This window comes from Siniperca chuatsi, linkage group LG6, assembly GCF_020085105.1.
Source record: "Siniperca chuatsi isolate FFG_IHB_CAS linkage group LG6, ASM2008510v1, whole genome shotgun sequence".
NCBI lineage: Eukaryota > Metazoa > Chordata > Actinopteri > Centrarchiformes > Sinipercidae > Siniperca > Siniperca chuatsi.
In genome coordinates, this window is record NC_058047.1 from 20,590,820 (window position 1) to 20,605,420 (window position 14,601).

The window sequence follows — 14,601 nt, forward strand, 5'->3', positions numbered from 1 at the left end:
TAAAGGATTTGCAGTATACTTCCACCACTGTTTAGAAGGAAAGTATTTTACAAACATGCTCAGCCATGTTCAAAAAAGCTGGTCAGAGCCCACATTTCAAAACAATACTTGCCAGCCTATTGGCCTAACTGCCTTTCCTAAATTGAAGTACTTCATAACTGACACTGGGAGTCGCTCCAGAGTGTCTAATATCGCTCCTGCGCGCTTATTCCGCCACTATCACCCTCCCTCTGCCTTGTACTGTGTGTGCGTGTGTGTTGTGTGTCGGATAGAAAGTCAGCCTGGTTTCCAGCTGAGTGCTTGCTCTCTCACAGTGTGTGTGTGTGTTGTCATTATTATCCACTCTGCTCCCAGCTCAGAATGGCCAGATTCACTCAGACTGAAACAAGAAGGCAGCACCATCCACAGCAGCCCCAGCCCGCTCACTCCAGCCTGGTTTTCACCGGACCGGGGGCACCACCGACCCAACAACCACTATTACTTATCCCACATCAGCACCAGTATCCTCAGATCACATTCCCGAAACCCATGAACGGGTCAGAACCCATTTCAATTCATCCGGAGAGCGGCAACATGAAAGACCAAGATGCAATTAAGCTGTTTATCGGGCAGATACCGCGGAACTTGGAAGAAAAAGACCTCAAACCCCTGTTTGAACAGTTTGGGAAAATCCACGAACTGACAGTTCTCAAGGACCGATACACCGGCATGCACAAAGGTAACGTGTCGCCCCTCAAATGACTACGAGGCCCATATAATAATTGCTTATTATTACCTGTACCTTTTGTACTCTGAACGCGAAAAATATAGATATTTGTCACTTTTTTTTTTCTTTTTACATTTTTGTCAGATATGATATCAGTCTATTCTAAACAATTCAGAAAATCATCATGTACTTCATTGCTTAAATATTTCATCTAACATTCATGAGGTTTGTCATTTTGTCCCAGTTGTGATTGCTTAGCCCATAAAGCACAAGTTCTTATTATTTTTTTGACAGCCTGATATTTTAGAGCGTTTGTATTTCCATCTTGATAATTCCACATGTTTTGTTCACACGGACCACCAAAATGGGAGATTTACAAATATTATGAGCGCTTGCAGTATCACAAATGACAGAGTGACAAACTGTGTTGGCCATGTTCTATATTTTATCGCAACTGAACAGTATTTTTTAACGCGCTCTTAAGTGGGGCAGAGGCTCTTGCAAAGGATGCATTTTTAAAGAGCCTTCTCTTGCCAGTCCCGTCTTTTGCGGAGAGGCGGCATCATTTATTCATCCATATTCTTTCTTTAACATGTCCCCATGTGCGAATGGGGCGGGCTGGGTGCAAACCCGATACCGCGAAATCAGTTCAATTCCACGATGTCTCCAAAGGGCGCAAGAACTGTCGCAAGATGACGGACGTCGCCACGGAGAGTGGGGCAGCGATGCTGCGCTGCTTCTGCTGAAATGGAAGGCAGAGGGTGTAAATCCACTCAGCTCACTATACACAGTGACAACTTCCACCTTCCATAATGAAGTTGGTCATGAAGGATGTATGGTGTACATCACTGCCTGGGTGGGAAAACCATTTCGCAATACGGGGCTCCCATCACAGTCGATCCACGTTAGGCGTCAGTATCAGCATCATCATCATCATCATCACCACCACCACCACCACCACCACCACCATCATCATCATCACTTTCAACCAACTTCAGTTTTGTTGATTACATTTCATTTGCACTCAGCCAGGTTGGACATGAACCATAAGCAGTGACATTTACATACATTAGGAGACTTCCATGATAATAATGACTGTGACCAGGATCATAAATATTAGTTATACTGGAATCATAATTTCCACATGTTGGGCCAATACACTGTTGATATTGTTTGCAACACCATATCCATGATTCAAAGGGAGGAAAAACCAACACTGTCTGAACAAGAGTTGTGACATGCTTTATTCTTTTGCACAACATTTATGGTTTAATATGTGCTTTCATATCCGTGTTTCTAAAAATGCCCCGTAGATCTCACAGGCCAAAAACATAACCATGACTATCAACAACAACAAACAAACAAATAAAAAAGCCTCTTTCTAAATTAAATTTCCCCCCCTTTGGATTCCTCATCTTGCACTCCTGCAGAGCAGATGTTGACATGTGAAAGATGTTAGTACAGGAGATAAGCCTTTTATTGCAGTGACATTTAGAAAAGACAAATGACAATCTGTATCAATAATGTAAAAGCCATTTGCAAACAACGTCATGTCTTCTATGACATATAGAATCACCATCAAAAGATATTACATTTGTTACCATTACAAAGGTTGTCCACAACTGTCACAAAGCCCTTGTATTGAGGCCGTATCAAAAACAGAAGGATTTATTTTTGCCCTATATATATTCATTAATATGGATTGAAATCCTGGGGTTGATTGCACAGTTTTAATGACAGAAGACACAACAAACAAGTAACTTTAAAAAGGATTATGATAAAGGAAATTAAAGTAACAAAAACCAAAGAAAATCCTACAAATCAATATATATATATATATATATATATATATATATTAGATTTTTATTTTTATGTGCATACTCATGTTGAAATTAGCTGGTGATCTAAAATATCTGATCCAGTCTACAAAATCTCTGCGATCACATGTAGATCAATTTATTTATTTATGTTTAGCTTTATGAAGATTTCATACTGGATGTAGCATTCGATTATACTATCATAGCTTCTATTAGCCACATATTTCATGAAGCCACATACCTGGATGGCAAACGCTCCTGATTCTACAGTTGATATTGTCAGTGTGTAGAAGGGAAGCCATTTCTTTCAGTGTAGCACTCATTTGGCATTCATCGGTATGTGTTTGCGTGTTCATGTGTGTGCATACATATACTAAAATGTCATTGCCCTGTGTTGCATAATGATTGCAGTATTTAGCTCTTGAGTGATTGTCGCCTGATCATGGTGTCGGGGAAAAGACAATTTAGGCTCTTAGATGTATTTCCATGGACAGAAAATAGAGCTTTGATAGATCTGTACATAATTCAAGTGACACATATGGCACAATTATAACTATGAAATAAAATCAGTAGCTTATTATTAGCATAAATATAGTGAATTATTTTCTCATATAGATTGTTTTTTTGTATTTGAAAAATTTCTTGTCTGTTTTTTTCATATTATTATAATAACTTTCGTCAATGATTACATCATTCATGCTCTGGTGGTAAAGATAAACAACTGGAAAAAACAGTACAGTACTACATGTGCTGTTTGTATTCATTTTAAATGATCTCTTCTCTCAGGTCCCTTGTCAGCTTGAAATACAAAACTCAAATTCTACAGAGCTGTGTAACAAAGTGAAATCCTCTTTTTAGAAAAATGTATGAAGTAGAAAAAAATATTATATCTTATAGCTATTGTATGTCAATCATGAATTCTGTTACTGTTTAATAAATAACCAAAAAAATCTAAGACATTAGCTTGTTTAAATGCAGGTTGATGAGGTCATCTTTCCGATCTGAGTAGAAATTATATAAACTTATTTCTAAATGCACTTCTCAAAGTGAATTTTTACCTTTATTCATTAACTCACAAAAATCTAATACATTGTATATAAGTACTGTTGAAATGGCTTAAAATGTAATGAATCCAGGCCACACAATTAACAAAACATAATCAAACCCTAATGTGTCATTGATCTCTGATGAGGTTATTTTATAGTTAATGCTGTTATTAAGCAAAAAAAGGATTATAAGTTCCTGATAGAAACACTGGAACAGCACCATCAAAGAGGCACATTCAGACTGACAAATACACTGATGGACAGAGGAATAAGTGCACACACACACACACACACACACACACACACACACACACACACACACACACACACACACACACACACACACACACACACACATTATTTTCATCACTCTGTGTGTTGTGCATTTATTTTCCCTGCACTTATTCTGTCATTTTGATTTTCATTTCATCCACATTGTGCTTTGTGTGTTTATTATTTCCTCTTTTCTTATGCAACTATTTTCCCCCCTTGATAATCCATGAGGGAAAACATGGAATTAGTTTGTAAAGCGTGATAATAATGCATGGCCATAATAACTTGACTCAAGAGGATTAGCAAATGTGCATTGTCTGAAGCAGCAGTCTCTTGGGTGATCAGCTGGTTGCCTCCCTAAACAGTGGCTGCCTCTGCCAATTAAAAATTCAGTCTAGTCTGCCTCTTCAAATGATTAATTCTGCCCACGCTGTCGATGGCCTGCCAATTATTGTCGCCCAATTGGTATTAATAGGTAGAGGATTTCCTGATGTTGAATTTATCACAGACTGTGAAAACTTCTCCCTTTGGCTCTAATTAGCTTCCACTTACTGCACATGCACAACACACAGACATGCATGTTTATGCACATGCATATATGCAGAACCTAGGCTTTAATCGGCCTTAAGGCTTACATTTATTTAATGTGTTTAGGTTGCTGTTTATTTAGTTTTGTCCAAATTGACAGTTCAGCTTTGAAAAACTGGATGTATACACGAAAAGCACTCAGAGCAATGCTGAATCTGTTTCAGTGTAGATTTTTGTGGAATTGCTGTTTGTCTGGACAGATTTTATCCTATGAGTTTGGTTGAGATGACCAATCTTCCCTCGTGCAATTAAGTAACATGCACTCGAATGAGAGAGAAAGAGAGGGAAGAAAATAGTTTTTTTTCTGCAGGTGTGATTCAGCACAGCAGACAGACAGACAGACAGACAAAGCAATCCCTACGCTGCTTCAATCTGCCGACCAACACAGCCCTGGTATCAATATTAAGCTATTGTCAGGTATCATTGTGTTTGCATTTATGAATGGACCAGAGATATTGCCTTATACCCGAGCCGAGCAGAAGCACATTAAATCACAGAATAATCGAATGAAATATTTATTCCAGTTTTTATTTTTTCCCCCTCGGAGCTGGTCTGATGGATAATGTTCCTCTGTGGGTTGTCCTCGCGATAAAAAGGAGAAAAGGAAGGAAACAGGAATAGTAGGAACATAGCACATGGTATTCATATGAGACTGCAGTTTTCCGACATAAAATTATACCTGAAAGGCTGTAGCATGGATTAAAGTGCACACTGGTTTGTTGAAGTCTCTCTCTCCTCTTTGATATGACAGAAGTGTGAGTGCATCTGCACGTCTCCATATTGTGTATGCCTTATGGAAAGTGTCAAAGATCACGGCACTGCTGTAGGACAGCATCCCCCCTGAGGAAACAGATGGGATAAATTCACTTACAGACCATAAACAGAGCTGTAGAAGTGACATGGAGGGTACATACACAAAATGCTGTGATGATATTACTGATTTCACAGACATCAGTGTAGCATAGGCAGTATGACCATTGTATGGTTGCTAATGGAATTAAACAATTTCATGAAGGAATTTATTCCATTTCAGCTGAGTATGTGAACACTGAGACACAGGAAAAACAATTCACAGGCTCCTTGCAGTTCTGCGCAGTGATTCGATTTAACAAATCTTGAATAAAATCTTCTGTCAGGGCTAGTGAGCGAAGGCCACCGAGCCAAGCTAATGCAGTAACAACACCCGCTTCGCAATCTTTAAACATCTGTAAATATTGTAATAAGCAACAGGGCTTTCCTCATAAAAGATGCAGCAGCTCAACTGGTACTGACAGGCGCTATGGGCCTTGACATCAGGATGAGGAGCGCTGCCTCCCTCTCTCTTCTCCTCTTTTCTGTTGGTTTTCCAAGGAGATTGCCAATCTCAGATGCCGACAACCTGCTGGAGGTTAGTGTCCGCACACCAAACTCACCTGGCTTTTATTCTGTATCTGCCTCTTTCCCCTTAATCCCTGCCCGAGAGAGCCTTTCAGATGGATTGATTTCCTGCTCCAATGCAACATTCATTATGGCTTGCTGTATATTATGCTTTCAGTATGTTGGAAGTGCCGTTATTTCATGACCTTTCTGGAATGTTTGCTCTTAATGGGTGCCTGGAGCAGAGACAGGTATGGGAAGATGTACTGTGAGGTCTAAGGGAAAACATGGACCAATTTCATCACTTAGACACTTTATGAAACTATACACTGGATGTGTATTTCATTAAATGGACCAAATGAAGCTCTGTGGTGGTTTGTGTGGACAGTGTCATGTTTGGAGGCATGATTGTAATGGCATGGGTGTTAAGGGTTAAAGACACTTTAAAAGGTTTTTCATCACTTGGCTACCTGGAAGTAAATCCATTTGTTATTCTGTCTTGGCATTTAAAAAATTACCAATGATGTTGTGTCAAGCTCTAAATTACTAAACTATTAAGAAATATTGCTGATATAATTGATACATCAAGAAAGGAGGTAAATTTGAATTTACTAGATTTGTTAGGAAACGTTATTCTACCTTTTATGGCTGTGCTGACAGTGTTTTCAAAATTTAAAGAGAGGATTCTGGGTTGAATTATTTTTGGTGTGGTGTGTTGTAGGTCACATCGACTCCTACCTTTAGAAGAGGGTAGAGTCGATCTACCGATGTGAACAACAAGGCGCACAAAAGGTCACAGCTATTTCCTTAGTCTAAATAGAGGGATAGAAGCCTATCTATTTTGTATGGGTAGCTTAGCAGAAAGTGCCATTGCCTACAGAGCAGAGTGTACTTTTATGGGGGGTTATAAAGGCACAGAGGGAAAAAAGGAGGGAGCAAGGGAGGAGGGGGTTGGTGGTTTCTGTTAGAATAGCATGCGCTCTTTAATGTTGTGTTTGAGCCTGGCTGGGCACAGATTCATTTTAGAAGGAAAATGAAATAACAAGGGAGAGGGGAGAGAGGAGATTTTAATGCAATGTTTTGTGATAATCCCTCTCTATTTTGGAATGGTTCAGGAGAACTCATGCGATAAAGCCTTGTACAAGCCTGGAAAATAATAAGTTATTTGTCTTGCCTTATAGTAGTGTGCCCTTGGAAGGCTCGGTAACCCCCATGTTTTGGCCAAAAAACAATCACAGATTAGTCAAGCTGTAACATCTCCCTGATTACCAAATGGTTCAGCCCTTGATGCTGGTGTGAATGAACAAAGCATACATGTCATATATGTATCTGCCTGAGAGCGCACACAAACACAAAGCTGTGTGGATATGACTTAGCACTGTCACTCAATCAAATTGGACAGGGAGGATGGCACATGTATGCAGCAGGGCCCACAAGGCTAATGACAGACTGACACATGGGCACAGAACAATGGATGTATGGACAGATGGATAAGTGAAGGGGGAAAGATAAAGTGTTTGTCAGAGATGCAGAAACAAATAGTTGCTTTTATCCCAAGGCAGTGGGGGAGTAGAGTGATGGCTCAGCTTGGGACATGGAGGATCCCTGTGACAGGTTGAGAGCCGTTTGGACACCTGAGGGCGGGATTGATGGAGGGTGGAAGAGGAGGAGCAGAGGCCAAGTTTGGCAGATGTATAAGCTTTTAACATGAGAAAATCCCTCTAGTAACACTACTAATACTTATTCCAGTATTACTACTGCTGCTGCTAGTGCAAATACAACAACTTCTACCACTGGACTTAGAAGCGATTTACTATTTTATGGCTTTTATTATTCCTAAATGACCAATGTATGCATCAGTAAAAATGCTTATATTAGCTTTAATAACAGACTAAAAGATGCTAAAAATGTCTGTATTTTGACAACATACATCACATTACCTCCCTAAATGGCAGTTGTGACTGCAATACTATTGGCATCAAGACCTTTTTCCTACAGATATTAAGCAATAGTGATGAAGACACAAGTTGGGGATTTTAGATTTGAAAATGTCTATGAATGCTCAGGTCTGTGAGGGATGTGTGAAGATACATGCTGCTCAGCACGGTTATAAATAGAAATTCTGTGGTATTTCCGAAAATAGGTTAAGCTGCCATCGCTGCACTGCTGGCATGACATCACTGATTGCCTGCCAGCCTCCCCCAAAAGACTGCTCCCATACTGTGCTCAAAAGGAGGGAGAAAATGAGGGAGAGACAGAGGAAGCATCTGTGGGCAACTGTAGGGCCGTGTCCCCCCCCCCCACACACATACACCCCAGCTCTTCCATCATGCAGCCATCTCTCCCCTCACTCCTTCCATCTATCTTTCCCACTGAAGCAGCGACACTGTAGCTAACAGTCTCTGTGCTTTATTGCCAAAGACACAAACTGGTCAAGGGCTTTGTACTGGAGATTTATCACATCCACATTTTTTAATGTGATACAAGCAAACTGTATGCCAAATAGTGCAGAAGACACAGATGAAAGATGGAATTTGTTTTTCTTTTTTGATGATTAAATGTTAACGTGGTTTAATGAGCAGAGTATGTGGACTTTATATGAGTTCCAACACGGCACCCGTTCTGTGGTTCGAGATTCAACGGTAGATCTGGCTTAATTAAAAAAGACTACTCAAATTAATTAATAGCTGATGGGTTCTCATATCTATTTCGTCTGCTCTTTGGGTTCATTTGAGAGTTCTTTCTTTGCCATTCTTCTGATCTATCTATCTATCTATCTATCTATCTATCTATCTATCTATCTATCTATCTATCTATCTATCTATCTATCTATCTATCTATCTATCTATCTATCTATCTATCTATCTATCTATCTATCTATCTATCTATCTATCTATCTATCTATCTATCTATTTCTTGTTTGGTCATTAGTAAAACAGTATTTCTGGAACCCACTGGGCTGAATGTGGTTACTTGGAAATATACGTCAATGCAATTAACACCCTGGTGCCTGCTTGTTAGTCAGACCATTAGTGTTAATTATTCCTCTTCTCCGGCTCAGTGGTGACATGAGATAAATAAAGAAAGAAAGAAAGAAAGCTGGGACAAGGACGCAAAGTTGTATTTTTTGGCATGCAGGGCATAATTGAAAATATGTGTTTGGAATACAGGATGCTGCTCTCCATTCATTACATGCATTGAATGGAAAGAACAACTATATGAAGCAGAGTTCTCATTACAAGTTTGTTTATAAATCCATGTGCAATTAATGATTCCTCTCAAGGTGGCCCGTGTATAGCAGTATAACGAAGAAGTGTGTGTGTGTGTGTGTGTGTGGTATAGTCAGGCAGAGGTTTTTCTCCTCACGTCTTTCTTCCTCATTCCTCTTTCAATCACTGCATCCGAGCAACCTCTGGGCCTTTGAAGCGCTGTCTTTAAAGGTATCTAAAATCAAAGTGACTGAAAACCTGATCTGTCTCTTAGTCTAGTCAGTTTGCAGCTGCCAGTCATCTATGATTGTGGTTTTGCTATGATCAATTGATCTGTCTCAATGGTTTAAATGCCTTTCACCTTTCGAAAGAGGACAAACATTGTTAGGAATATTCCATCAAATATGCTTATCAGGTACACTGAACACTGAATTAAGACTTTGCGTCAGTGGAAACATAGTGCGCTGTGATGTACTATATACAGCAGTAAGCAATGGGTGTGAGCCAAGTGAAAGTGATTTTATTATTTCCTTTTGCTTGATCTTGTTTGTTTTTCCAAGAAGTTGTTATAGTACATGAAAAGGAGGAGATGCAGTTTTCTGACTTTGACGGGGGGCTCAGAGAAACTTTTATTGATTTCTGTGAAAATTCCTGGCCAGACTTTGCTGGGGAGGGAGGGAGGGACGACAGGCTGGAGAGACGGGACTTGGCAGGTAAACTCTCGTTGCCCTCCCAGAAGTAGCAGGGCAGGAGGCAGTAAGTGTGAACCTACACATTATTTACAGCTCTGTGCAACTCCATCCATTAACAGTGTCAATTAGCTTGCTCATCAGGGATGCAGACCCCTAGATGTATTTATAGATCACCTTGGCTTTAATAGCAGAAGAGGGATGAAGTGCAAAGATAGTCTACAAAAGCCAAGGCTTAATTTAAAGGCTCCAGTACGGTAGAAGATGCCAAAGTGCTGTATCCTAAGTGTTATCCAGAACCACATATTGAAAGAGTTCTGGCCAACTTGGGGCTGGGCGGCCAGTTGCAATCTGTCACGTCACCTCTGGAAACTGCGCCTACCGCCAAACAGCATTATCTTTGGAACTTTATCAGGAACTAGTTGGAACTGTATTACTGTTTTCATCCTTCCTAATGCTGCTACGCCTACAGAATATAGCCAAAAGTACATATGTCAGCTTTCGAGAGAAATACTCTACAGTTGTATTATATATGAAGAACCACTTGTGCCCTGAGAGAACTCTTTAACCTCAGAGCCACACAATAGATTGTGAGTGTTAAGGTGTCAAAGTCTATCTCTCTTCACTGTTATGATGGCTTCTTTGCCCCCAATATCGATCCTGAAATATATACAGAGCCTTTCAGAAAGAATTTATTGCGTTTGTCACACTCATTAGGCAATGCACGCTACACCATAACATGTGCATGTATATGTCCTGCAAATACACATGTTCACACATGGAGTCCTTTGGGATGTGCTGTCTATGGATCTGTTAGACTGCTGCTTGATGGCTAGTGTAGTCTATGTGAGCGAGTAGCAACAAATCAATGGCTGAGGTCTCCTACTCAGGGGTCAGAGAGGATACCAGGGAGGGTCTGGGGACTTTTTTCTTGCCCTCATGATGGACACCAATGCTCCTCAGCGCTCTGCGACGTTCATCCTCCCCCAGCCATTGCTCAAGGTGAAGGGATGATGGAAGGGGTAGTGAAAGGAGAAGTGGAGGAGGATTTGGAGCTGGATGTAGCAGAGATGAAGGGATGGAGAGATTGATGAAGGAGTGATGGAAGAGTGTAGTCAGCTTCAGGATCATGAGATGGTGACTGAGCACAGTCGCTGGCTCTCTTTAAGGTGGCTGTCTGACTTAATTAAGGTTTACAGGTTACGCTAGGCTACTGCTTATATTACAGCGCTCATTACAAGCCCATTAGGCCTGGGCAGAGAAAATATTGTTGTCAGAACAATGAGTGAGAGCATTTTGGAAAGTCCCTGCCAACTCCATGCTCTAGCCCTTCTTTATTATACCTCTCTGTCTGTCCTCCTTCAATCTGTCCTCCTCCTCTCTTAACATTGGCATGATTGTTTGAGTGTGTGAACAGAGTGAGGATCTTTTTTTCAAAGGTGAGGGAGTGATTATATGAGTTAAAAGCTTCTCCGAGACCAGACTGATTACCCCCCTCACGGTCAATCTGCGCCACTGAGCCTCCTGCCTCCCTGGCTGGCAATGATTCAGGTCATAATCACATTGTATCAGTGCTGATGATGTGTGTTTCAGCTCCCAACCCCTCTGAAAGGCTATCAGTTCCCCTGGAGCCCCACATGGCAGTAAATGAAGTAAGCAAGTAATCTACCCACAGTGATAGCATTTTCCAAAGAGTGCAAATGATGTGTGAGGGAGCAGGCGAGACTGGTGCCAGGACTGGCTTGGTTTCTGCTACCTTCACACTTTTTGGCCAAGGAAATGCCACATTGAGAACAAGTTCACGCTTTTTTATAACACCGGGGGCAGTTTGACTCCTCTGGGGCAAGGAGATGGAGAAAAGGGAGCAAAGAGGGTATGAAAGGAGGAGTGAAAAGAGAGAGGTTGTGGTTTAAACCAGCCCAGTCTCCTAGGACTTGCATTCGTATTTGACGATTCTGCAGTATACAATTTATGCCCAATGCCAATGTAGATGTAGAATGTTTATATTAAGCTCCTGCCGTTGACGCCACAGCCTGTAACTGTTAGTCGCTATAGCGACATCTCTCCATTGTCCTACTAGCATGTATAAATATCATTCACTGCTGAGGTAATTAGTTTCTTGTGAAATGTTATCAAAGAAAATTTCCAAAAAACTGCACAAATACAAGAAGTACCAAACTCAGATTCAAATGTTGGTGGATTCCTGCCAAAAAACATCACAGATATGGATATTAGCAATACCAGCAAACAAAGGAAATCATTCATCATAATAAATCATATAAATGAATGACCTTCAGATTTCAAAGGTTATCTGTCTTTGAGAAACAGCACTTTGATTTGTTAAAGGAGTAGTTATCTTGTGATTATCTACTTTGTTTTGTTGTGTAAAAACGTAATTATTCAACAATAGGTAGTTTAGCTGTAGCAATAACGCAACTTTTACACAATGCCAATGAAGCTAATTTGAATTTAACTTAGCAAATAAGGTGAAAACAGCCTCCGAGGGCGGCGCGTTTGTGTGCAAGGTGCCAGTGTGTGGAGAGACGACCTGTACCTGAACAATGATGAATGTTGTTAACACAGTCATTATCCATTGCAGTTTTGTCAAATGTGTAAAGAAAGATTCTACTCTGTTGCTAGGTCATAGCTGTTGCTAAGGAGGATCTGTTCACCAAAATACGTCTTGTGAAAGCTGTTGATGTTTTTGAGTCATGATAGTAAACCAGTAAATGAATTGTACGCCATTAGCCGGCGATGCTAAAAGTGACATAAGCTAAATGGGTGTCTGACTAATAACATTTTTGGCCAGGGAGCAGTGCAGTTAGCTAACTGTCAGGGAGTTGAAATATTTTATGTGTGTCCCGTGTGTGTGCAATTGTGTGTTGCACTGTTGTAACCTGCTGTAACTTTAGGTAGCTGGTAAATATAGAGAAGTTTTGTCACACATGTCTTTGCACTAATACAGTGATTTGGATTTACAAAGAAATAGATAACTGTTGAATACAGTTTTATTTCTTACATACTTTAGTTTAAATTGGGACAACATTTAGCCTATGTATTTTTGAGTTAAAGGAGAAGTTAGTAGATTGTAATGTTTATTGTTAATTATAGTAAAGGTTATTGTATTGATTTATATGTGTATTGTTTTTCCAAGAGAATTGGTTTTATGCCTATATTCCCAATAGCCCTGTAAGGTAATTTATGAATGATAGTAAACTCTGGCTTTAATTTATGCAAGACAGGTTTGTGAGTTTGATTGATGTTGATGGTGAGCCTACCCAGTCAAAGGTGACTTGTAAGGTAAGGTTTTCCCTTACCTGCCTACCACAGTGATAGGACAGTGCACCCTAACGGTTATGTGGTTATTTACCATTTAGGTCCTGCAATTTTTGTCTTTACAAATACACACTCTAGATTATTTATGGAATTGCATGAGAGACAGGGATGTATTTATTTTGGGGGCAAAATATCAGTAGTTTTAAAATTGGTTTTCATAAAGCACATTGCTTATGTGCCAAATTCGGGATACTGTACCTGCACCGTAGCTGACCATGAGCAACTGTGCTCAGAGCCCATGATTCCATATAACAGGAACAACATGTTAAAAGGCGTCACTTATCTTGGTGACGTGAGTCCAAAAAGCACTATGCCCCCTCGTGATTACCAGTGCAAATAGAGGTCTAGTGCTATTCAGGGAAAAGTAAGAGTGTGGACTTCAGTGTTGGCTATCCTTTACTGTAACCGTGATGATGAGAGCAGAATTTCATTTTCATAGCCGTGACCATGTCTTAATATTTGCAGGACACAAATTTTGTCCGATTTTTGCAGAGTTGTCCAGTATTGACATTCTGTATGGCAAATAGGTTTCTTAAACAGAGGTGATTGAGGCATGTATTTCATCAGTATTTGGGTCTTGTCTCGGTCTTTGTGTGTGTGAGAAAGAAGGTGAGCACAGTGAAACATATAATACATGTAATAAGTATGTTGTATGTTCATATATGTGTGTCTGTGTGTTCATATTTCTGACTGCATACATGTACATTTGTGTGTAAAGGTCCAGTGTTTATATCTAGTCATGTGACAGCTGAGTAGTCAAAAGCTGTGTCCCAGTTCGATACTATATTGTAATTTTAAGCAGGTTTTGATTATGGTAATGGATGACAAAATGTGAGAAAATGACATTTACTCAAAGATGTAAGTTTGCATTCAAAATCAGCTTGATTTTTGTATGTGATGTTTATGGACATTATTGTCCCACGATGCCTTGTATAAAGGAACTTGAGGAGCTGCTGGAACAAGATGAAATATTAAACCTTTGGAAAACCATTTAACCTTCTCTTTACATTGGCAGTGGTGAAGTGATGTCTGTCAACAAAAGTCTTTCATTCATCTTTCAAATATAATTTCCTGTTGGTACAAAACAGTACATTGATTTGTAGTATACTAACTACAAAAATGATCATTTTATAGAGTACATACTGTACACTCTAAGTATGTAATATGGAATTGGGACACAGTGTATTAATTGAATAAGTGTGTGAATAAGTAAGTGCTTAGACATGGTAAGAGAAAGTACCAGGATCAGATGTGTGTGTGTGTGTGAGTGTTTGAGTATACATGAATTTTATCAACAGGACATGTAAACTTGACAAAACAATTAGCAGAATATCCTACTGTGCTGCTTTAGACACACATACTTGACACATGCTCAACAGACACACAGTTTTGGTAATGGAGAGCCTATCACGGTGAATGTAAATGGCTGCTGTCGCCACAGCTATACAGTATCTTCCACTACTCACTCTCTCGTTCTCTCTCCTTCTCACCCACCCACTCACTCTCTCTCTTCCATGGAAGACTCCTAAATAACATGCCAATTCAACACAGTGGAAATGGACTCAGCCCTATTTCCCAGTA

General features: G+C 40.0%; 1 protein-coding gene across 8 annotated transcripts in view; it reads left to right on the forward strand.

The window, feature by feature from the left end:
* Positions 1 to 278: 278 nt before the first annotated feature.
* Positions 279 to 14,601, forward strand: part of celf5a (cugbp, Elav-like family member 5a) — a 176,511-nt gene continuing 162,188 nt past the window's right edge. For 3 of the 8 annotated variants that reach the window (XM_044199545.1, XM_044199548.1, XM_044199546.1), the window contains exon 1: positions 281 to 718. In XM_044199545.1, coding sequence (XP_044055480.1) covers positions 361 to 718 — 358 coding nt within the window. In that variant the 5' untranslated portion in view covers positions 281 to 360. Of the gene's footprint in view, positions 719 to 14,601 lie in introns of all 8 variants that reach the window. The other 5 variants (XM_044199549.1, XM_044199550.1, XM_044199551.1 and 2 more) reach the window with 3 other exon arrangements.